The sequence below is a fragment of the Anolis sagrei genome, chromosome 3 (assembly GCF_037176765.1).
Source record: "Anolis sagrei isolate rAnoSag1 chromosome 3, rAnoSag1.mat, whole genome shotgun sequence".
Classification (NCBI taxonomy): domain Eukaryota; kingdom Metazoa; phylum Chordata; class Lepidosauria; order Squamata; family Dactyloidae; genus Anolis; species Anolis sagrei.
In genome coordinates, this window is record NC_090023.1 from 5,706,707 (window position 1) to 5,729,502 (window position 22,796).

The window sequence follows — 22,796 nt, forward strand, 5'->3', positions numbered from 1 at the left end:
AATGAAGAACTGCTAAGAGAATGCATTTAAAAAAGGAATCAGTCAATACTTTTCTTGATGCCATCAATACAATGAAATAATTCAAGATGAAATCAGCTTTATTTTGAATGGGAATTTACAACTGAAACAATATTTATTGAGGAGCACCAGAAAAAAAGGATCCTTCTGTTTAGGAGGGCATGATGTTTTCAAACAATTTTTTATTGGTTTCCTTTCTAGTCGAGAGGTAGACAAAACATACCAAAAACATCTTCTCGCCTTGATTTACCTTCTCCTTTTAGAAACAACAAGGAGAGACCAACAACATATTGTCTGCAAAGGCAAACTGGACCATAACCCAAATAAATGTGGGTTGTGGTTCGTGTTGAAGATCACTAGCCGTTCGATTCAGGATCATTGTGTCTTCATGAGGTCCCCAAACAAATGTGTCCTCCAGTTGTATTTACAGTACAAAACCATGGAAATTTCAAAATACACCCAGCATTTGGAAAAATGCCCAGAGTTCAGAAATAATTTCTATCTTTGTTCAAAGTTCTGAAAGTTGGTATCTCCTTACGGTCCCGTCTCGGCAACAGGAATAGATCTGCTTCTCCCAGGTGGCCACCTAAGGAAATAATAATGTCAAGTCACACCACAGTGAAAATAGATGTCACATCCACAACTAATTGTACAAGAGCAAAGGGAAGACAATCCTACAAGAGAGGAGATTCCATCTGAACATGAGGAAGAACTTCCTGACTGGGAGAGCCGTTCAGCAGTGGAACTCTCTGCCCCGGAGTGTGGTGGAGGCTCCTTCTTTGGAAGCTTTTAAACAGAGGCTGGATGGCCATTTGTCAGGGGTGATTTGAATGCAATATTCCTGCTTCTTGGCAGAATGGGGTTGGACTGGATGGCCCATGAGGTCTCTTCCAACTCTTTGATTCTATGATTCTAAGGGACCCCCAAAGGCCATCTAGTCTGACCCCTTTTATTCTGCCAGGCAGGAAGACTCAATCCAAGCCCTCCCGACAGATAGCAATCAAGCTATAACATGCGTTGTTGTAGGTTTTTTGGGCTATATGGCCATGTTCTAGAGACATTCTCTCCTGACGTTTCGCCTGCATCTATGGCAAGCATCCCCAGAGGTAGTGAGGTCTGTTGGAACTAGGAAAAAGGGCTTATATATCTGTGGAATGACCAGGGTGGGACAAAGGACTCTTGTCTGCTGGAGCTAGGTGGGAATGTTTCAACTGACCACCTTGATTAATATATAATGGCCTGACAGGGTATGGAGAACAAGCCCTATGAGGAGCGGCTTAAGGAGCTGGGCATGTTTAGCCTGAAGAAGAGAAGGCTGAGAGGAGATATGATAGCCATGTATAAATATGTGAGAGGAAGCCACGGAGGAGGGAGCAAGCTTGTTTTCTGCTTCCTTGGAGATTAGGACGCAATGGAACAATGGCTTCAAACTACAAGAGAGGAGATTCCATCTGAACATGAGGAAGAACTTCCTGACTGTGAGAGCCGTTCAGCAGTGGAACTCTCTGCCCCGGAGTGTGGTGGAGGCTCCTTCTTTGGAAGCTTTTAAACAGAGGCGGGATGGCCATCTGTCAGGGGTGATTTGAATGCAATATTCCTGCTTCTTGGCAGAATGGGGTTGGATTGGATGGCCCATGAGGTCTCTTCCAACTCTTTGATTCTATGATTCTATGACAGTGCTTCGAGCAAACTTTTGTTGAGAGGTGATTAGACCACTCTCACAACCACCATGTCAGACTACACAGAGAAGCAATTGAAATACACAAGCATGTGGACAATTTCAACAGAAAGGAGGAAACCATTAAAATGAACAAAATCTGGCTATTACTATTAAAAAAACTCTAAAATTACAACAGAGAGGAAACAATCAAGGACATCTAATTCCAAGACATTTACAGGTGCAGTCTACCACACTTCGAGGAAATCCATTCCAGCTCTCACAGTAGAAAGTTTTCCTTGTGTTTAGAAGATTAGAAGTTCAGAGTTGATGTGAAAAACTGGAAAAATCATAGGACGGTTATTTTAAAAAAGGTACTAAAAAAATCAAAATAAAAATAAAATAATGTATCATGGCACATCTAACATGGGTTACCTTATAGACAGGGTCGCAGTCTGGTCCAGTGAGTTCAACAATATGATCGAGGTCTTGCTGCATGATAAAACAGGTCCCGTCCCCTAGAAACAGAGACAGGATATGATAAAAATCAACAACTCTGATCTATTTTCAAAGTCTTGACACATGATGGAATGTCTATATTATGCTACTCTGCTCCTTTTTCCTCTTGCCTGTGTGTCTTTTGCATGTGCAGCTGATAATGTAGGTCAGCCAGCATGTTTGAGCCACATCCAGTGGGGTGCAACTGTATGGATTTTAGAATACAGTTTGGAGAAGCATTATGCTACTCTGCTCCTTTTTCCTTTTGCCTGTGTGTCTTTTGCATGTGCAGCTAGTAATGTAGGTCAGCCAGCATGTTTGGGCCACATCGGTAGGGGTATAACTGTATGGATTTTAGAATACAGTGTGGAGAAGCATTATGCTACTCTGCTCCTTTTTCCTTTTGCCTGTGTGTCTTTTGCATGTGCAGCTAGTAATGTAGGTCAGCCAGCATGTTTGGGCCACATCGGTAGGGGTATAACTGTATGGATTTTAGAATACAGTTTGGAAAAGCATTATGCTACTCTTCTCCTTTTTCCTCTTGCCTGTGTGTCTTTTGTATGTGCAGCTGGTAATGTAGGCCAGCCAGCCTGTTTGGGCCACATCCGGTGGGGTATAACTGTATGGATTTTAGAATACAGTTTGGAGAAGCATTATGCTACTCTGCTCCTTTTGCCTCTTGCCTGTGTGTCTTTTGCATGTGCAGCTGGTAATGTAGGTTAGCCAGCCTGTTTGGGCCACATCGGTAGGGGTATAACTGTATGGATTTTAGAATACAGTTTGGAAAAGCATTATGCTACTCTGCTCCTTTTTCCTCTTGCCTGTGTGTCTTTTGTATGTGCAGCTGGTAATGTAGGCCAGCCAGCCTGTTTGGGCCACATCCGGTGGGGTATAACTGTATGGATTTTAGAATACAGTTTGGAGAAGCATTATGCTACTCTGCTCCTTTTGCCTCTTGCCTGTGTGTCTTTTGCATGTGCAGCTGGTAATGTAGGTTAGCCAGCCTGTTTGGGCCACATCGGTAGGGGTATAACTGTATGGATTTTAGAATACAGTTTGGAAAAGCATTATGCTACTCTGCTCCTTTTTCCTCTTGCCTGTGTGTCTTTTGCATATGCAGCTGGTAATGTAGGTCAGTCAGCATGTTTGGGCCACATCGGTAGGGGTATAACTTTATGGATTTTAGAATACAGTGTGGAGAAGCATTATGCTACTCTGCTCCTTTTTCCTCTTGCCTGTGTGCCTTTTGCATGTGCAGCTAGTAATGTAGGTCAGCCAGCCTGTTTGGGCCACATCCGGTGGGGTATAACTGTATGGATTTTAGAATACAGTTTGGAGAAGCATTATGCTACTCTGCTCCTTTTTCCTTTTGCCTGTGTGTCTTTTGTATGTGCAGCTGGTAATGTAGGCCAGCCAGCCTGTTTGGGCCACATCCGGTGGGGTATAACTGTATGGATTTTAGAATACAGTTTGGAGAAGCTTTATGCTACTTTGCTCCTTTTTCCTCTTGCCTGTGTGTCTTTTGCATGTGCAGCTAGTAATGTAGGTCAGCCAGCCTGTTTGGGCCACATCCGGTGGGGTATAACTGTATGGATTTTAGAATACAGTTTGGAGAAGCATTATGCTACTCTGCTCCTTTTTCCTCTTGCCTGTGTGTCTTTTGCATGTGCAGCTAGTAATGTAGGTCAGTCAGCCTGTTTGGGCCACATCCGGTGGGGTATAACTGTATGGATTTTAGAATACAGTTTGGAGAAGCATTATGCTACTCTGCTCCTTTTTCCTTTTGCCTGTGTGTCTTTTGCATGTGCAGCTAGTAATGTAGGTCAGCCAGTATGTTTGGGCCACATCCGGTGGGGTATAACTGTATGGATTTTAGAATACAGTTTGGAAAAGCATTATGCTACTCTGCTCCTTTTTCCTCTTGCCTGTGTGTCTTTTGTATGTGCAGCTGGTAATGTAGGCCAGCCAGCCTGTTTGGGCCACATCCGGTGGGGTATAACTGTATGGATTTTAGAATACAGTTTGGAGAAGCTTTATGCTACTTTGCTCCTTTTTCCTCTTGCCTGTGTGTCTTTTGCATGTGCAGCTAGTAATGTAGGTCAGCCAGCCTGTTTGGGCCACATCCGGTGGGGTATAACTGTATGGATTTTAGAATACAGTTTGGAGAAGCATTATGCTACTCTGCTCCTTTTTCCTCTTGCCTGTGTGTCTTTTGCATGTGCAGCTGGTAATGTAGGCCAGCCAGCCTGTTTGGGCCACATCCGGTGGGGTATAACTGTATGGATTTTAGAATACAGTTTGGAGAAGCATTATGCTACTCTGCTCCTTTTTCCTCTTGCCTGTGTGTCTTTTGCATGTGCAGCTGGTAATGTAGGTCAGCCAGTATGTTTGGGCCACATCCGGTGGGGTATAACTGTATGGATTTTAGAATACAGTTTGGAGAAGCATTATGCTACTCTGCTCCTTTTTCCTCTTGCCTGTGTGTCTTTTGCATGTGCAGCTGGTAATGTAGGTCAGCCAGTATGTTTGGGCCACATCCGGTGGGGTATAACTGTATGGATTTTAGAATACAGTTTGGAGAAGCATTATGCTACTCTGCTCCTTTTTCCTCTTGCCTGTGTGTCTTTTGCATGTGCAGCTGGTAATGTAGGTCAGCCAGCATGGCTGCCATGGCTCAATGTGATGGAACCCTGGGAATTCGGAGTCTATTGAGGTTTTAGTACTTTATTAGAGAAGGCTAGAGGCCTTGTGAAACTATAAATCCCATGGCCCTGTAGCAGTTTAAGTGGGGTTAATCTGCATTAATTCTCCAGTGTAGATGCATCCTTGGGAGTATCCCAGTCAAAGTAGAAGCAGACCTGGAAGCAATTAACGACAACATGAAAACAAAAAAGTAACGTTACCTTGGCTGGCAATGAATCCATCTTTGTAAGGCATCAGGGAGAGGACAGGGGCCCCCGACCGACGAATAATTCGAACTGGAGCCCTAGGAACAGCAGCAAGGAAGGAACGTGAATCAAAAAAGGGACATGTTGATCAGTATTATATTTCAATATATACTCACTGGGGACAGAACCCTCGTCTAAAAAACTCACAGCAACCCAGTGATTCCAGCCATGAAAGCTTTTGACAACACATAGAACCTATCTTGTTCATAACTTGAGGACTACCTGTATTTTAAATTGCATTGTTTTTTAATGTTGTGAGTTGCTTTGCATCTCAACCGAGAGATAAAAATGGGATGATTATTAATTTATTGTGTCAGGAGACAACCAAACAGTTGTATTGCATTTTTTTACAAACAAACAAACAAAACACAAAGTTTGCAAGCTTGGTAGTTGATTAAATGTCCTTTGACCAGTATCTGGCCACTTGGAGTGCCTCTGGTGTTGCCGCAAGAAGGTCCTCCCTTGTGCATGTGGCAGGGCTCAGGGTGGTGTGCTCTTCTCCACACTCGCATGTCGTGGATTCCACTTTGTGGCCCCATTTCTGAAGGTTGGCTCTGCATCTTGTGGTGCCAGGTCGCAGTCTGTTCAGCGCCTTCCAAGTTGCCCAGTTTTCTGTGTGCCCGGGGGGAATCTCTCATTTGGTATCAGCCATGGATTGAGGTTCTGGGTTTGAGCCTGCCACTTTTGGACTCTCGCTTGCTGAGGTGTTCCAGTGAGTGTCTCTGTAGATCTTAGAAAACTATTTCTTGATTTAAGTCATTGATGTGCTGGCTGATACCCAAACAGAGGATGGGCTGGAGATGACTCTGCCTTGATCCTTTCACTATTGGCTGCTCCTTCCCGGCGGATGTCAGGTGGTGCAATACCGGCTAAGCAGTGTAATTTCTCCAGTGGTGTAGGGCGCAGACACCCCGTGATAATGTGACATGTCTCATTAAGAGCCACATCCACTGTTTTAGCATGGTGAGATGTGTTCCACACTGGGCATGCATGCTCAGCAGCAGAGTAGCACAGCGCAAGGGCAGATGTCTTCACTGTGTCTGGTTGTGATCCCCAGGTTGTGCCAGTCAGCTTTCGTATGATATTGTTTCTAGCGCTCACTTTTTGCTTGATGTTCAGGCAGTGCTTTTTGTAGGTCAGAGCATGGTCCAGAGTGACTCCCAGGTATTTGAGTGCGCTGCAATGCTCCAGTGGGATTCCTGCCCAGGTGATCTTCAGAGTTCAGGATGCTTGTCTGTTCTTGAGGTGAAAAGCACATGTCTGTGTTTTAGATGGATTAGGGATCAGCTGGTTTTCCCTGTAATAGGCAGTAAGAGCACCTAGAGCTTCGGAGAGCTTCTGTTCTACCATCTCAAAGCTCCCTGCTTGAGCAGTAATGGCACAATCATCCGCATAGATGAAACTCTCTGTCCCTTCTGGCAGTGGCTGGCCATTTGTGTAGATGTTGAACATGGATGGAGCAAGCACGCTCCCCTGAGGCAGGCCGTTCTTCTGTTTCCGCCATCTGCTTCTCTGGCCCTGGAACTCAACAAAAAAGCTCCTGTTTTGTAGCAGGTTTCCTATGAGGCGGGTGAGGTGGTCGTCCTTTGTGATACTATACATTTTTCTCAGGAGGAGGCGGTGGTTCACAGTATCATAAGTTGCTGACAGGTCTATGAAGACAGCTCCTGTGATCTGCTGCCTTTCAAAGCCATCTTCTATGTGCTGCACATAGAAGACACCCCGTGATAATGTGACATGTCTCATTAAGAGCCACATCCACTGTTTTAGCGTGGTGAGATGTGTTCCACACTGGGCATGCGTACTCAGCAGCAGAGTAGCACAGCGCAAGGGCAGATGTCTTCATTGTGTCTGGTTGTGATCCCCAGGTTGTGCCAGTCAGCTTTTGTATTATATTATTTCTAGCACCCACTTTTTGCTTGACATTCAGGCAGTGCTTCTTGTAGGTCAGAGCATGGTTCAGGGTAACTCCCAGGTATTTGTGCTGCAGAGCAAGCAGCAATCGTTCTGCTTGGGTGATGCAACAGCCATGTTCAAATCCTGCTCACCTGGTATTTCTCACATCCAGTTGGTATATATTTCCATCTTGAGTCCCTCCCAGGAAGTAGATGCCGGAGAGGAACATGCAGCAGTTGAATGCATCAGAGCCAATGAAAAGGAAAACCTAAGGAAGAAGCAAATTGGAAAATAAGTTAGAGCAGGCATGAGCAAACTTGGGCCCTCCCTCCAGGTATTTTGGACTTCAACTCCCACAATTCCTCACAGCCAGTAGGAATTATGTTAAGCTGCTTACAGTCTACTTCAGGAGAGATAAAACAGGGTATGAATATAAATACAAAGGTTGAATGAAAAGTAATGCCTCCACTTTCGTAACTCCTCAACAGATGGCAGTACTGGTATGGGGCAGGTACTGGCTTGTTCAGTAGACTCTCCTCTACAGTTCCATTTTGGCGGGAAGCCTTAGCATTGAACGGTTGTGTTGTTGAAGTGTTGAATCCTCAGCAGACGGTCAGTCAATCCGACTTAAGCAACGTTCAGTCATTGAATTCCTGACAGCAGAAGGTGTCAACCCAAAGGAGATTCATCAGAGAATGCAAGCTGTTTATGGCGATTGTGTTGATGTGAGTACTGTGCTTTGTTGGGCAAGAAAGTTTAAAGATGTTGAGGTGGGAACATCTGACTTGCGTGACAAACGAACAGTTGGATGTCCTGTGACAGCAACCACCAAGTTTCACAAGCAAATTTATTTATTTATTTATTTATTTACAGCTTTTATATTCCGCCCTTCTCCTCACCCCACAGGGGACTCAGGGCGGATTACAGTGTACACATATATGGCAAACATTCAATGCCAATTTTTGACATACAACATACACAGACATACACAGAGGCTATTTAACTTTTTCTGGCCGCCAGGGGAGCTGTCACTTTCATCGTCCATCTGCGACACTGATGAAGTACTTCCGCATTCTCCGCATACTTTTTACTGGCCTCATAAATCAGTTAATTTAGCCTCCCCACACTTTAAGGTGGTACCTAATTTTCCTACTTGACAGATGCAACTGTCTTTTGGGTTGCAAAGGTCGACAACAGGCTACACAATTGGTTGGAAACCCACTCCAACCCGGGCTGGCTTCGAACTCATTACCTTTTGGTCAGAGTGATCTTAATGCAGCTGACACTCAGCCAGCTGTGCCACAATCTCGGTTGACAGATTGATTCAGGATGATCATCGTATCTCTCAGAGAGAAATTTTAATCATAATTGGCATTTCACAAGAACACGTGGGTCACATTATTGCTTTGCTTGGCTATCAGAAGATCTGTGCATGATGGGTTGCGGAAACAGAATGTCAACGTCTTCTGTGACGGCTTTAGAAAACTTGTTCATCGTTGGCAGAAATGTCTCCAATTGTCTGGTGATTATGTGGAAGAGTAAATAGTGGTGGTTAAAGAGCATGTTCTAAGGATTATTCTGTGTTTGATTTATTAAAATATTCTCATCCAAACCCAAGTAATGAAGGTGGAGGCATTACTTTTCATTCAACCCTCGTAGTAGTAGTAGTAGTAGTAGTAGTAGAAGAATAATAACAATAATAATAATAACTGGTGGGATCACAAGCCGGAAAATGTTACAGAGAATGAACACGTCAAACTCCTCTGGGACTTCCAGATTCTGACTGACAGTGTTCTGGAGCACAAAGTATGGATTGTCGATATCGCAATCCCAGGTGTCAGCAGGATTGAAGAGAAACAACTGGAAAAGCTGTCACAATATGAGGATTGAAAGATCGAACTGCAAAGATTGTGGCACAAGTAAGTCAAGGGGGTCCCAGTGGTGATCGGCACACTGGGTGCAGTGCCTCAAAACCTTGGCCTGCACTTAAACACAATTGGTGCTGACAAAATTACCATCTGCCAGCTGCAGAGGGCCATCTTACTGGGATCTGCACGCAATATTCGCCGATACATCACACAGTCCTAGACACTTGGGAAGTGTCCGACGTGTGAACCAATACAACAGCCAGTGATCTTGTTTACTATGTACTAATCCTGTTATGTTTCAAATAATAATAATAATAATAATAATAATAATAATAATAATAATAGCAGCAGCAGCAACAACAGGAAAAGCTTATACAATATGAGGATTTAAAGATTGAATTGCAAATCCAATACAACAGCCAGCAAAGTGATCTTGTCTGCTGTGGACTCATCTTGTTGTGTTTCAAATAATAATAATAATAATAATTAGCACCAACAAAATTAGTCCCACAGAGGTTTACCAGAAAGCTCTGAGCTGCTTTGTGAAAAAGTTCTGTACATCTTCTTAGCTTCCATTTAGGTAAATGTGATTGCAATATAAGGTTCAAGTAAACAAATAAAATCTAACCGGTTGCCTGCTTTGCAATCCCACGCCTTGAAGCTTTTTGTCTTCTCGGGCCAGAAGCAAGAGTTTCCCTTCTGTCCCAACTTCGCGCTCACCTGGGTTGGAAAGGAACACTGTTAGGCTCACAACAGACAGGTAGACTGCAGTTAATGTATGTGATGTGTGTTGGGTGGATGGGCTTATTAACAAAAGACCCTATCCATAAATGTACAGCAGAGTAAATTATTAGCAGAAGTGTGACCCAGCACCGGTAAGCCAAAGTGATGAAAAGAACAAAAACACACACCAATGTTATCTCTTCCATAGAAGCAAAAAGTGGGTGCTAGAAACAATATCATACGAAAGCTGACTGGCACAACCTGGGGATCACAACCAGACACAGTGAAGACATCTGCCCTTGCGCTGTGCTACTCTGCTGGTGAGTATGCATGCCCAGTGTGGAACACATCTCACCACACTAAAACAGTGGATGTGGCTCTGAATGAGACATGCCGCATTATCACGGGGTGTCTGCGCCCTACACCACTGGAGAAATTACACTGTTTAGCCGGTATTGCACCACCTGACATCCGCCGGGAAGTAGCAGCCAATAGTGAAAGGACCAAGGCAGAGACATCTCCAGCTCATCCCCTGTTTGGGTATCAGCCAGCACGTCAATGACTCAAATCAAGAAATAGTTTTCTAAGATCTACAGAGACACTCGCTGGAACACCTCAGCAAGCGAGAGTCCAAAAGTGGCAGGCTCACACCCAGAACCTCAACCAATGGCTGATACCAAATGAGAGACTCTCCCCTGGGCACACAGAAGATTGGGTGACTTGGAAGGCACTGAACAGACTGCTCTGGCACCACGAGATGCAGAGCCAACCTCAAGAAATGGGGCCACAAAGTGGAATCCTCGACGTGCGAGTGTGGAGAGGAGCCAACTACTGACCACCTGCTGCAATGCAACCTGAGCCCTGCCACCTGCATAATGGAGGACCTTCTTGCAGCAACACCAGAGGCACTCTAAGTGGCCAGATACTGTTCAAAGGACATCTAATCAACTACCAAACTCACAAATTTTGTATTCTGTATTTTGTATTTTGTCTGTTTGTTTGCTTTGTTCTGTTAGAAATGTAATATAATTGACTGGTTGCTGATGACTTGATAAATAAAAAAATAAATAAATCTCCCAAAGGACTCGGTGCGGCTTACAAGAGGCCGAGGCCCAACACATCAATAAAACAACAGCATAACAAATACAACAATAAATAAACTCATAAAACAAGCAATAAACATTAAAACAACAGCAATAAACATTAGACAATAACACCACGACACATTTAAAACTAAGGCCGGGCCAAATGTAATGATTAAAATTTTAAAATGCTGAAGATGACAGGTGGATGGTTTTTGGAGATAAGTGCAGACAATCTTAATCTCTAGTAAAGTGCGTTTGGGACGTGATGCTAGGAGTTTCCTATTCTAGAAAGGCACACTGGAACAGCCAGGTCTTCAAGCTCTTCCTAAAGACTGCCAACATTGTCTGATGTCCTTGGGGAGAGAGTTCCAGAGTTGGGGGGCTACCACAGAGAAGGCCCTGTCCCTCGTCCCCACCGAACGCACTTGCGACACAGGTGGGATCGTGAGCAGGGCCTCTCCAGATGATCAGAGAGATCATGTGGGTTCATATACGGAGATGCGGTCATGCAGGTAGGCAGGTCCCAAACCATTTAGGGCTTTGTAGGTAAGCACCAGCACCTTGAATTGGAACCGGAAAATGAACGACAGCCAATGGAGCTCCTTAAACAGGAGGGTTGACCTCTCCCTGTAAGGAGCACCAGTTATTAATCTGGCTGCCGAACGTTGGACAAGTTGTAATTTCTGGGCCGTCTTCAAGGGTAGCCCCACGTAGAGAGCATTACAGTAATCCAGCCTAGAGGTAACTAGGTCATGGATCACTATGGTCAAGTCAGACTTCACGAGGTAAGGCCGCAGTTGGCGCACAAGTTTAAATTGTGCGAAGGCTGACACCTGCACCACTTACTTGGAGGTTGTTCAGGTGAGCCCAGGTTCAAGGTGTTGTCGGCGTCATTCACGGCAATTCCATTTACTGGGGCGCCACAATTCGCCACAACGCCTAGGCAGGCCGACTTCCCACAGTCCCAGAGGCGGGCAGTGCCGTCCCGAGAGCCGGAGACCACATTCCTCCCGCGGTCGATAACCGCCAAGTCGAGGATTCCTGCAACACAGAGGAAAGATAAGCAGCAGGGAAAGAAACAGACCCCATCTACACTGCAATGTAATATAGTTTGAACTGTGTTAACCAGGCATGCGACAACTTAGGCCCTCCAGGTGTTTTGGATTTCAACTGTTAGGAATTGTGGGAGTTGTAGTCCAAAACACCTGGAGGGCTCAAATTGGCTCATGCCACTTCTATGGTCTTCACTTGCCAGCCACCCAACTGCATTTCTATCCACTGTGACCTTTCTGTACCTGCTTTGTGACCTTGAAACGTCGCAGCGCACTTGCCGTCTTCCGCTGACCAGATCTTGAGCCGGGCGTCCATCCCTCCGCTCAAGACCACAAGGCCCGATGGGAAAAACCTGCAGCAGTTCACGTCGTACACGTGGCCTTCCAAACACCTCTGGAACGACACAGAATGGGTTGCTAGTGACACAGGACATGATCGCATCAATGTTGGGGCATGCGTTTCTGAGAATTTAACAACACACATTCATTCTCATCCCTGGAGACTAGGACACGGAACAATGGCTTCAAACTACAAGAGAGGAGATTCCATCTGAACATGAGGAAGAACTTCCTGACTGTGAGAGCCGTTCAGCAGTGGAACTCTCTGCCCCGGAGTGTGGTGGAGGCTCCTTCTTTGGAAGCTTTGAAACAGAGGCTGGATGGCCATCTGTCAGGGGTGATTTGAATGCAATATTCCTGCTTCTTGGCAGAAAGGAGTTGAACTGGATGGCCCAGGAGGTCTCTTCCAACTCTTTGATTCTATGATTCTATGATTCTAATTGCCCAATATAAGGTTCCCCTTGTTGTTTGGCCATCGGATTTGATTCATGAGAGAAACCCCTAAATAGGCTCCTAAACGGACGTCGTTCCAGTGCAATAGTCTACCAACACTGCTGAAGTAGGACTGTGTAAATCCACAGTGTCATGTTGTTGTTGTTGTTATTGTTATTATATTGATATAAAAACAATATGCAATTTAAGACCTATTATTATATTATTATAAACTTTATTTGTACCCCGCTAGCATCTCCCGAAGGAATCGATGCGGCTTACAAAAGCCAAGGCCTCAAAACACAACATAACAATACAACACCCTAAAGCAAATTAAGAACAATTAAAGCAATATTAAACAACAAGCAATAAACAATACTCAGTTCTTGTGGGTTTTTTGGGGCTATATGGCCATGTTTTAGAGGCATTTCTCCTGACGTTTCGCCTGCATCTATGGCAAGCATCCTCAGAGGTGGTGAGGTCTGTTGGAACTAGGAAAATGGGTTTATATATCTGTGGAATAATGACCAGGGTGGAGCAAAGGACTCTTGTCTGCTGGAGTTAGGTGTGAATGTGTCAACTGACCACCTTGAATAGCATTGGATGGCCTGGCAGTGCCTGGAGCAATCTTTTGTTGAGAGGTGATTAGATGTCCCTGATTACTTCCCCTCTGTTTCCACAGATATATAAACCCATTGTCCTACTTCTAACAGACCTCACTACCTCTGAGGATGCTTGCCATAGATGCAGGCGAAACGTCAGGAGAAAAATTGCCTCCAGAACATGGCCATATAGCCCGGAAAAACCCACAAGAACTGAGTGATTCCAGCCATGAAAGCCTTCGACAATACAATAAACAATACATCAAGACACTATAAAACTGGGCCGGGCCAGAGTGAAGGGTACAAGATTAAAAGTGCTGATGTGAGAGGTGATATGTAAGGATTATAGGGTAAGTGCAGTGTGCAGTGTGCCGCAATCTTAGTTCTAATAAAGTGCTTCTGGGACTTGGTATTGGAGATTTCCTATTCTGGGAAGGCACATTGGAACAGCCAGGTCTTCAAGTTCTTTCTGAAGACTGCCAGTGTAGGGGCCTGTCTAAGATCTTTTGGGAGGGTGTTCCAGAGTTGGGGGGCCACCACAGAAAAGGCCCTGTCTCGCGTCCCCACCAAACGTGCCTGTGATGCAGGCGGAATCACGAGCAGGGCCTCTCCGGATGAACGAAGTGAGCGCGTGGGTTCATAAACGGAGAAGCGGTCACGCAGGTAGGATGGTCCCAAACTGTTTAGGGCTTTGTAGGTAAGCACCTGCACCTTGAATTGGGATCGGAAAATGAACGGTAGCCAGTGGAGCTCCTTGAACAGAAGGGTTGACCTCTCTATGTAAGGAGCCCCAGTTAACATCCTGGCCACTGCCCGTTGGACCAGTTGGAATTTCCGAGCAGTTTTCAAGGGCAGCCCCACGTAGAGCGCATTACAGTAGTCCAATCTAGAGGTGACCAAGGCATGGACCACCCCGGCCAGATCAGCCTTCGCGAGGTACGGTCGCAATTGGCGCACGAGTCTCAATTGTGCAAAAGCCCTCCCGGACACCGCCGACGCCTGAGCCTCAAGCGTAAGCGATGAATCCAAGAGGACTCCCAGACTGCGGACCTGTGGCTTCAGGGGGAGTGTAACCCCGTCCAGCACAGGTTGCCACCCTATACCCCAATCCGGTTTGCGATCAACCAGGAGGACCTCTGTCTTGTCAGGATTGATCTTCAGCTTGTTCTTTCTCATCCAGAGAGACACAGCGGCCACAGATAGACACAGCAGACCTCTAATTCTCTAATTTCTTAAAAGCAAGATTTGAAATCCCCCAAATGAATCTGATTCTTACTCTTATTTCTCCGTTTGCAGCCTGCCAAATTTTCATAGTCCCATCAGCACTGGTCGACACCCCAAGTCCGCCACCACTGGAAATGTCAAGGCAAGTGATCTGGAATCAGAGAAAGAGGAGGACATATATTTTTTTACAAATGATAGGAGTTCATAGTTAACATGCTAAAACTTATCTGCTCACTTTAAATCACATTGTATTAATATTATTATTGGGTTGCTGCAAGTTTTTCGGACTGTATGGCCATGTTCTAGCATTCTCTCCTGACCTTTTGCCTGCATCTGTGACTAATAGCATTTTCAGAGGTGCCGTTGGCAGTGAGGCAGGTGGAATGTGTGTGTGTATACACACACACACATATGGAATAATGTCCTGGGTGGGAGAAAAAACCCTTGTCTATTTAAATGTTAATGTTGCAATTAGTGAGCTTGATTAGCACTGAGTAGCCTTGCAGCTGCGAAGTCAGTCAGTGAGGGTAACCTGCATTGAGGTGGCCTGGCTGTTGTTTCCTAGAGGCACCCTCTGTTTGGGAGGTGTTAACTGGCCTTTGATTGCTTCCTGTCTGGAGTTCTCCTGTTTCTGTTCCTGATTTACTGTCTTGATTCTGGTGTTTTTTTTAAAAAATACTGGCAACAAGATTTGGTTTATTTTCATTATTTATTTATTATTATGTATTTATTTACTGTATTTGTATACCGCCTTTCTCAGCCTTTCAGGGACTCAAGGCGATTTACAGGCAACAAGTCAATACACATAATATTACTCAGAAATAGGGGAAATCCAGACAGCAAACAATCAAGTACCAGGTTTTTGTGGGTTTTTTAGGGCTATATGGCCATGTTCTAGAGGCATTGTCTCCTGACGTTTCGCCTGCATCTATGGCAAGCATCCTCAGAGGTAGTAAGGTCTGTTGGAATTAGGACAATGGGTTAATATATCTGTGGAATGGCTGGGGTGGGGCAAAGAGCTCTTCTCTGCTGGAGCTAGGTGTGAATGTTTCAACTGACCACCTTCATTAGCATTTGAAGGCCTGGCTGAGCCTGGGAAAATCTTTTGTTGAGAGGAGTTAAGCTGTGCCTGGTTGTTTCCTCTCTGCTGTTTTGCTGTTGTAATTTTTGAGTTTTTTAATACTGGTAGCCAGATTTTGTTCATTTTCATGGTCTCTTCCTTTCTGTTGACATTGTCCACATGCTTGTGGATTTCAATGGCTTCTCTGTGTAGTCTGACTTGGTGGTTGTGAAAGTAGTCCAGCATTTCTGTGTTCTCAAATAATATGCTGTGTCCAGGCTGGTTCATCAGGTGCTCTGCTATGGCTGACTTCTCTGGTTGAAGTAGTCTGCAGTGCCTTTCATGTTCCTTGATGCGTGTCTGGGCGCTGCGTTTGGTGGTCCCTCTGTAGACTTGTCCACAGCTGCATGGAATACAATGGTAGACTCCTGCAGAGGTGAGAGGATCCCTCTTGTCCTTTGCTGAACGTAGCATTTGTTGGATTTTCTTGGTGGGTCTGTAGATTGTTTGTATGTTGTGTTTCCTCTCCAGCTTCCCTCTGCGGTCAGTGGTTCCCTTGATGTATGGCAGGAACACTTTTCCTCTGGGTGGATCTTGGTCTTGACTCTCGTGGCTTGTTCTTGGTCTTGCAGCTCTTCTGAGGTCTGAGGTGGAGTCTCCCTTGGCCTGGAGAGCCCAGTTGAGGTGGTTCAGTTCATCTTGGAGGAGGTGGGGAACATGAAAGGCATCTTAAGATGCCATTAGCTACAGATGCAGGTGAAACATAAGGAGAGAATGCTTCTGTGGAGGCCTTGGCCTTTATAAGCCATATCGAGTGGGGTACAAATAAAGTTTATTATTATTATTAATTATTATTATTATTATTATGAAACATGGCCATACAGACTGGAAAACTTGCAGCAACCCAGTGATTATGACCATGAAAGCCTTCGACAACACATCAAGATGAGTCCACAGCAGACACTCTGCTGGCTGTTGTATTGGATCACACATCGGACATTTCCCAAGTCCCAACACTTCTTCTTCTTCTTCTTCTTCTTCTTCTTATTATTATTATTATTATTATTATTATTGCTATTGTTATTGTTATTATTAGAACACAACAAGTCCATAGCAGACAAGATCACTCTGGACCCTTTGGACATTATTATTACTATTTTTATTGTTGTTGTTATTATTATTATTATTTGATACATAACAAGGTTAGTATACAGCAAACAAGATCACTATGCCTTTTGTTATATTGGATCACACGTCGGACACTTCCCAAGTGTCTAGGACTGTGTGATGTATTGGTGAATAATGAGCGCAGATCCCAGTAAGGTGGCTTTTTGCAGCTGGCAGAAGATGATTTTGTCAGCACCAATTGTGTTTAAGTGCAGGCCAAGGTCTTTAGGCACTGCACCCAGTGTGCCAATCACCACTGGGACCACCTTGACTCGTGGTCCCAGAGTCTTGGCAGTTTGATCTTTGAATCCTCCTATCGTGTCATCTTTTCCAGTTGTTTCTCTTCAATCCTGCTGTTGCCTTTGATTGCAACGTCGACAATTCAAACTCTGTTTTTTAACACAATCATGAGGTCCGGTGTATTATTATTATTATTATTATTATTATTATTTGAATCCTGCTATTTCTCTCTTTAAAAAAAGAGACTAAAAATGGCTAACAATAAAATCAATACAATAAAATTAAAACCTAAAAATACACAAACACTAAAACAGAATTAAATATTAATGGCACAATACTGTATTAAAAATAAAACCGCTAAAGCCCTTAAACCCAAATAAAAACCTATCCATAGTTGCAAAAAAAAAAAAAAATCACTTACACTTTTTTGATGGATTCTGCAGAAGGACGTATAAGGTGCGAGGAATCGGGTGGATGCCTTTTCACGAGGACAAGAAACAAGGACACTTTTCTGCAATGAGAAAGAAAGAAAGAAAGAAAGAAAGGAGGAAACAACTTTCTTTTTACCAAAAGTAAGTTATCTATATTAATCTGGCTCCTTCTTTGGAGGCTTTTAAACAGAGACTGGATGGCCATCTGTCGGGGGTGCTTTCAATGCAATATTCCTGCTTCTTGGCAGAATGGGGTTGGACTGGATGGCCCATGAGGTCTCTTCCAACTCTTTGATTCTAGGATTCTGTGAAGTACACAAAGGATCCCCCTTTTTTGCATGTCTCCTAAGGGCTGAGAAGGGCGGTATACAAATACAGTAAATAAACAAATAAACAAATCCTATTCAATCCCTGATCACATGGCGTCACCTACTGTCTCAAATAAACATCATGCAAGTGAAAATGTCCGTATGATCTTACTAATCCCTTCACTCCCACCTTTGATGCTCCGACTCCTTTAGGAGGAAGCATCATCCTTGTTTGGCAAACATTGCAATATAACAACAACAACTTTGGGTTGTTGTGAGTTTTTCGAGATGTATGGCCATGTTCCATGAGCATTCTCTCCTGATGTTTCGCCTCCATCTATGGTAGGCATCCTAAGAGGTTGTGAGGTCTGTTGGAAACTACGATGCCTACCATAGATGCAGACGAAATGTCAGGAGAGAATGCTCATGGAACATAGAATCATAAAATCAAAGAGTTGGAAGAAGTTCTTCCTCATGTTCAGATGGAATCTCCTCTCTTGTAGTTTGAAGCCATTGTTCCGCGTCCTAGTCTCCAGGGAAGCAGAAAACAAGCTTGCTCCCTCCTCCCTGTGGTTTCCTCTCACATGGCCATACAGCCCAAAAAACTCACAACAATCCAGTGATTCTGGCCATGAAAACCTTCAACAATACAATGGCTTCAAACTACAAGAGAGGAGATTCCATCTGAACATGAGGAAGAACTTCCCGACTGTGAGAGCCATTCAGCAGTGGAACTCTCTGCCCCGGAGTGTGGTGGAGGCTCCTTCTTTGGAAGCTTTTAAACAGAGGCTGGATGGCCATCTGTCAGGGGTGCTTTGAATGCAATATTCCTGCTTCTTGGCAGAATGGGGTTGGACTGGATTCTATGATTCTAATATAATAAAACATTATGTGTATACCGCCGTATCTCCACAAAGGGACTCACACAAAGGGTGGTTTCCAACATATAAGGCAAACATTCAGACATGCAAGGAAGGCTCTCCTCTCATGGTCTTGAGCAATAAAGCAATTAAGAGTATTTTGAAGGAATTTAACAATAATAGGTAAGCAGCACACTAGCACTGTAAGCAATCCCAAGAAGCAGAACAACAGAAAACAATATTTTATCCATTGGATGCAGGGCAACCAACCCATTAACCAATCCAAAGAGGGAACTTGTCCCTTCACTATTGTGCTGTATTATCTTTTTGCAAATTTAAGAGGTACACTGAATTTCAACAAGGTCTCCATACTGCTGCCTGGGAGTCTTATGGATTCTCCTCTGGAAACTTTTCAACAGAGACTCGATGACCATCTGCCAGGAGAGCTTGGATTGTGTCTTCCTGCCTGGCAGAAAGGGGTTGGACTGGATGACTCGGGGGGGGGGGGGGGGGTCCCTTCCAACTCTATGTGAAAGTACCTTTGTTATTTCGCTAACAGTGAAGCCTTCGGAGGCTGTGATTTCAGGAATTCCATCTGAGTTGATTCCCCGACAGGTCAACGTGCCATACAGAGTTGCTTTTCCTAGATCACAATAACACACAAAAGGAGGAAGAGGAGGAGATGAGTGAAGCACTATTAAGCAACCAAGGCTGCATCTATACTGCCATATAATCCATGTTTTGCATAGCCTGATTAAAGGCATAAGCATGACTGTTATACTATGGTTAAAAAACTATAAGAGTTGTTCAGTAGTAGAATAGACTGCCTTAGAAGTCGGTGAATTGATCATTCTTGAAGGCCCTTAAACCAACTTTGGATGGGCCTCTTTCAGGAGCACTGTGGCTATCCATTCTTGCATGGCAGAACAGGATTGGACTAGATGTTCCTTGCAGCCCCTTCCAGCTTCTTTGACTGCTCACCTGGGCTCCTGCAACTCAGCCAAGCCTCTTCCTCGTTCTTCCTACAATGGCAACAAAAGACCAGTATAAAGGATCACAATAGGACTCCTAGGGCTAAGGATAAACAAATCTTTCTGACACTATCATTATCATCATCATCATCCTGATTTTCTGCCATGGGTGGGATTCAAAGTGGCATACAGAGTTAAAAGCAGCAGAAATTACTAACATAAAATTCGACAAAAAGAAACAGACTACACAGTTCCTAACCCGTATAAAACAAATTCATAAATTACAACATTTCATAGAATCAAAGAGTTGGAAGAGACCTCCTGGGCCATCCAGTCCAACCCCTTTCTGCCAAGAAGTAGGAATATTGCATTCAAATCACCCCTGACAGGTGGCTATCCAGCCTCTGTTTAAAAGCTTCCAAAGAAGGAGCCTCCACCACACTCCGGGGCAGAGAGTTCCACTGCTGAATGGCTCTCACAGTCAGGAAGTTCTTCCTCATGTTCAGATGGAATCTCCTCTCTTGTAGTTTGAAGCCATTGTTCCATTGCGTCCTAGTCTCCAAGGAAGCGGAAAACAAGCTTGCTCCCTCCTCCTCCCTGTGGCTTCCTCTCACATATTTATAAATGGTTATCATATCTTCTCTCGGCCTTCTCTTCTTCAGGCTAAACATGCCCAGCTTCTTAAGCCGCTCCTCATAGGGCTTGTTCTCCAGACCCTTGATCATTTTAGTCGCCCTCCTCTGGACACATTCCAGCTTGTCAATATTTCTCTTCAATTGTGGTGCCCAGAATTGGACACAATAATCGGATGATAATATTATTTGTGGAGCCCCGGTGGCGCAGTGGGTTAAACCCCTGTGCCGGCAGGACTGAAGACCGACAGGTTGCAGGTTCGAATCCGGGGAGAGGTGGATGAGCTCCCTCTGTCAGCTCTAGCTCCTCATGCGGGGGACATGAGAGAAGCCTCCCACAAGGATGATAAAAACATCAAATCATCCGGGCGTCTCCTGGGCAACATCCTTGTAGACGGCCAATTCTCTCACACCAGAAGCGACTTGCAGTTTCTCAAGTCGCTCCTGGCACGACAAATATATATACAAGCCATTCAATTGAATGGCTTATTGGCCTATGCATTTTGACTAACCCTGTATATGTTTATATTATTTTAGACTGTGACCTAATTTCAAATGGCCCAGGATTATTATAAGGTTTGAGAGCTTTAAAGAACTGAAAAAAGAAAACGAATAATAATAAAAAGGAGGGTATAAAAGAGGCCGGAACCTTGTGTCAGGAGCACTCAATTCCGGGGGAAGGATAGAATCGACGCACACAGGGAGCATTTTAGGCAGAGCGCCCTCCCTGGGTGGGAGGGGCTTGTGACCAAGGGGCGTGGCTTACTCCCCTCCTGGCTCACCTCAGGACTTGGTCCCAGTCGCTCTGGATCCGGACCACGGCGGCAGCGGAGGAAAAGCCTTGCGAAGCGGCGTCCGCCATCTTGGTCACGGAAAGCCCCACCCCGGAAGTAGTCCCCGCAGTGTTTCCGCTCACGGCTGAGTCTAGAAGAAGGGAAGGTGAGAGCGGCTTTCAGCCAAATCAAGAAGGCCGAAAAGGGGCTCCTGTCCCTTTAAGGCTTAAAGGGACCGTGGCTCCCAAGCGCTCTTATTCCAGGACTTCATTTCCCAGAAGCCTCAGCTGATGCGGACAATAAGGAGGGATTCTGGGGGATGAAGTCCAAAAGCCCTGGAGGAGCAAAGATTGGGAAATAATGCTTTTAAATAGAAATGCTGATCAGTGTTTTGTCGAAGGCTTTCATGGCCGGATTTCACTGGGTTGCTGTGAGTTTTCCGGGCTGTCTGGCCATGTTCCAGAAGCATTCTCTCCTGACGTTTCGCCTGCATCTATAGATGCAGGCGAAACGTCAGGAGAGAATGCTTCTGGAACATGGCCAGACAGCCCGGAAAACTTACAAGCCAATGCTAATCAGATTTGTAGATGGCACAAAATTGGAATTATTATTACTAGTATTATATTGTATGCCTGCCATAGATGCAGGCGAAACGTCAGGAGAGAATGCTTCTGGAACATGGCCAGACAGCCCGGAAAACTTACAAGCCAATGCTAATCAGATTTGTAGATGGCACAAAATTGGAATTATTATTACTAGTATTATATTGTATGCCTGCCATAGATGCAGGCGAAACGTCAGGAGAGAATGCTTCTGGAACATGGCCGGACAGCCCAGAAAACTTACAAGCCAATGCTAATCAGATTTGTAGATGGCACAAAATTGGAATTATTTTTACTAGTATTATATTGTATTACATTAAAATATTATAAATATTATATGTATATAAAATATACCATAACCTGACAGATAGCTTGAATGTGCCTATATAAAGACAGAGTGAGTGAAGGAGAGAATTATTATTATCACACTATGTACAAAATTTGAAAACGTTTCTGTTCCTGGTTTGAACGTGTTATTATTTCCTGTTTAGTTGTGTGGCCCTTACTTTGAAATTAGTAATTCTACTCCAGAAACTTTTTTGAGGTTGAATTGGTTGAGATGCTATGAGATCCACTGGAAAACTAGAGCAAAATGTGCTGCTGCAGGATGTCCCTCCCGCAGAAACAAAGTTTTAGCAGTTTTATAAACTTTCTCCATGTTTTTATGATAGAACCAATTATGAAATTAGGAACAAAAATCATGTTACAGAGTGTGGTTGGTGATGATTAATAACTTTTATTGTGTCCTCCAGATTCCATAGTATGTCCGGTGCCAAGCCCCCTGGTCACAATTGGAGCCGGAAACCGAAAGAAGAGGAGGAAGGCGAGGAGGATGCTTTTGACAGCATGATTGCCCGCACCGGATGCGCCTCTTTCCACTACGCAGTGCAGGAGTGCATGGCGGAGCACCAAGACTGGAGGAAATGCCAGCCACAAGTGCAGGGCTTCAAGGAATGCATGAAGGAGCACCAGAAGAAGCAAGCGGAAGAGTATCGGAGGCGGCGGGAGATGCACCAGGCCCCCGGCTGAAGAGACATTCTTTCGCAAGGCACCAGAAACATGTGCCTATTTCAAACAGAGACTTGTGGGGCCTAATCCTGGCAAAATGTGCACTCTTTTTCTATCATGCATACCATTATACAATATTTGATTCCAAAAGGAGCAATAGGATATATTCTCTTGCACAATAAACAAACATGAAAGTAGTATTTTCTTGCTTTTCTTTATGCAATACACTAGGCATTGGCAAACTTTGGCCCATCCGGTGTTTTGGACTTCAACTCACAGAGTTCCTAACAGCTGTATGTAATTTTGTTGTATATGTTCACTTGATGTAGTTTTGTTGTAAGTTGTAGAGCAGTGGTTCTCAACCTTCCTAACACTGCGACCCCTTTGTATAGTTCCTCATGT

At 44.5% G+C, this 22,796-nt stretch overlaps 2 protein-coding genes across 2 annotated transcripts; one reads left to right on the forward strand and one right to left on the reverse strand.

Annotated features, from left to right (window-relative positions):
- Positions 1-80: 80 nt before the first annotated feature.
- Positions 81-20,877, reverse strand: PAAF1 (proteasomal ATPase associated factor 1). The gene is made up of 12 exons (XM_067466450.1): positions 20,794-20,877; positions 19,390-19,430; positions 18,948-19,051; positions 17,231-17,320; positions 14,395-14,493; positions 11,989-12,139; positions 11,540-11,734; positions 9,514-9,605; positions 7,170-7,285; positions 5,077-5,159; positions 2,111-2,193; positions 81-604 (listed from the first exon to the last, which is right to left on the reverse strand). Exons 1-12 carry the CDS (start codon positions 20,871-20,873, stop codon positions 527-529), a joined length of 1,212 nt encoding a protein of 403 aa, XP_067322551.1. The 5' UTR covers positions 20,874-20,877; the 3' UTR covers positions 81-526.
- Positions 20,867-22,591, forward strand: COA4 (cytochrome c oxidase assembly factor 4 homolog). Its single transcript, XM_060771278.2, has 2 exons — positions 20,867-20,950; positions 22,139-22,591. The coding sequence occupies exon 2, from the start codon at positions 22,149-22,151 to the stop codon at positions 22,413-22,415; it is 267 nt and encodes an 88-aa protein (XP_060627261.2). The 5' UTR covers positions 20,867-20,950; positions 22,139-22,148; the 3' UTR covers positions 22,416-22,591.
- Positions 22,592-22,796: the final 205 nt, after the last annotated feature.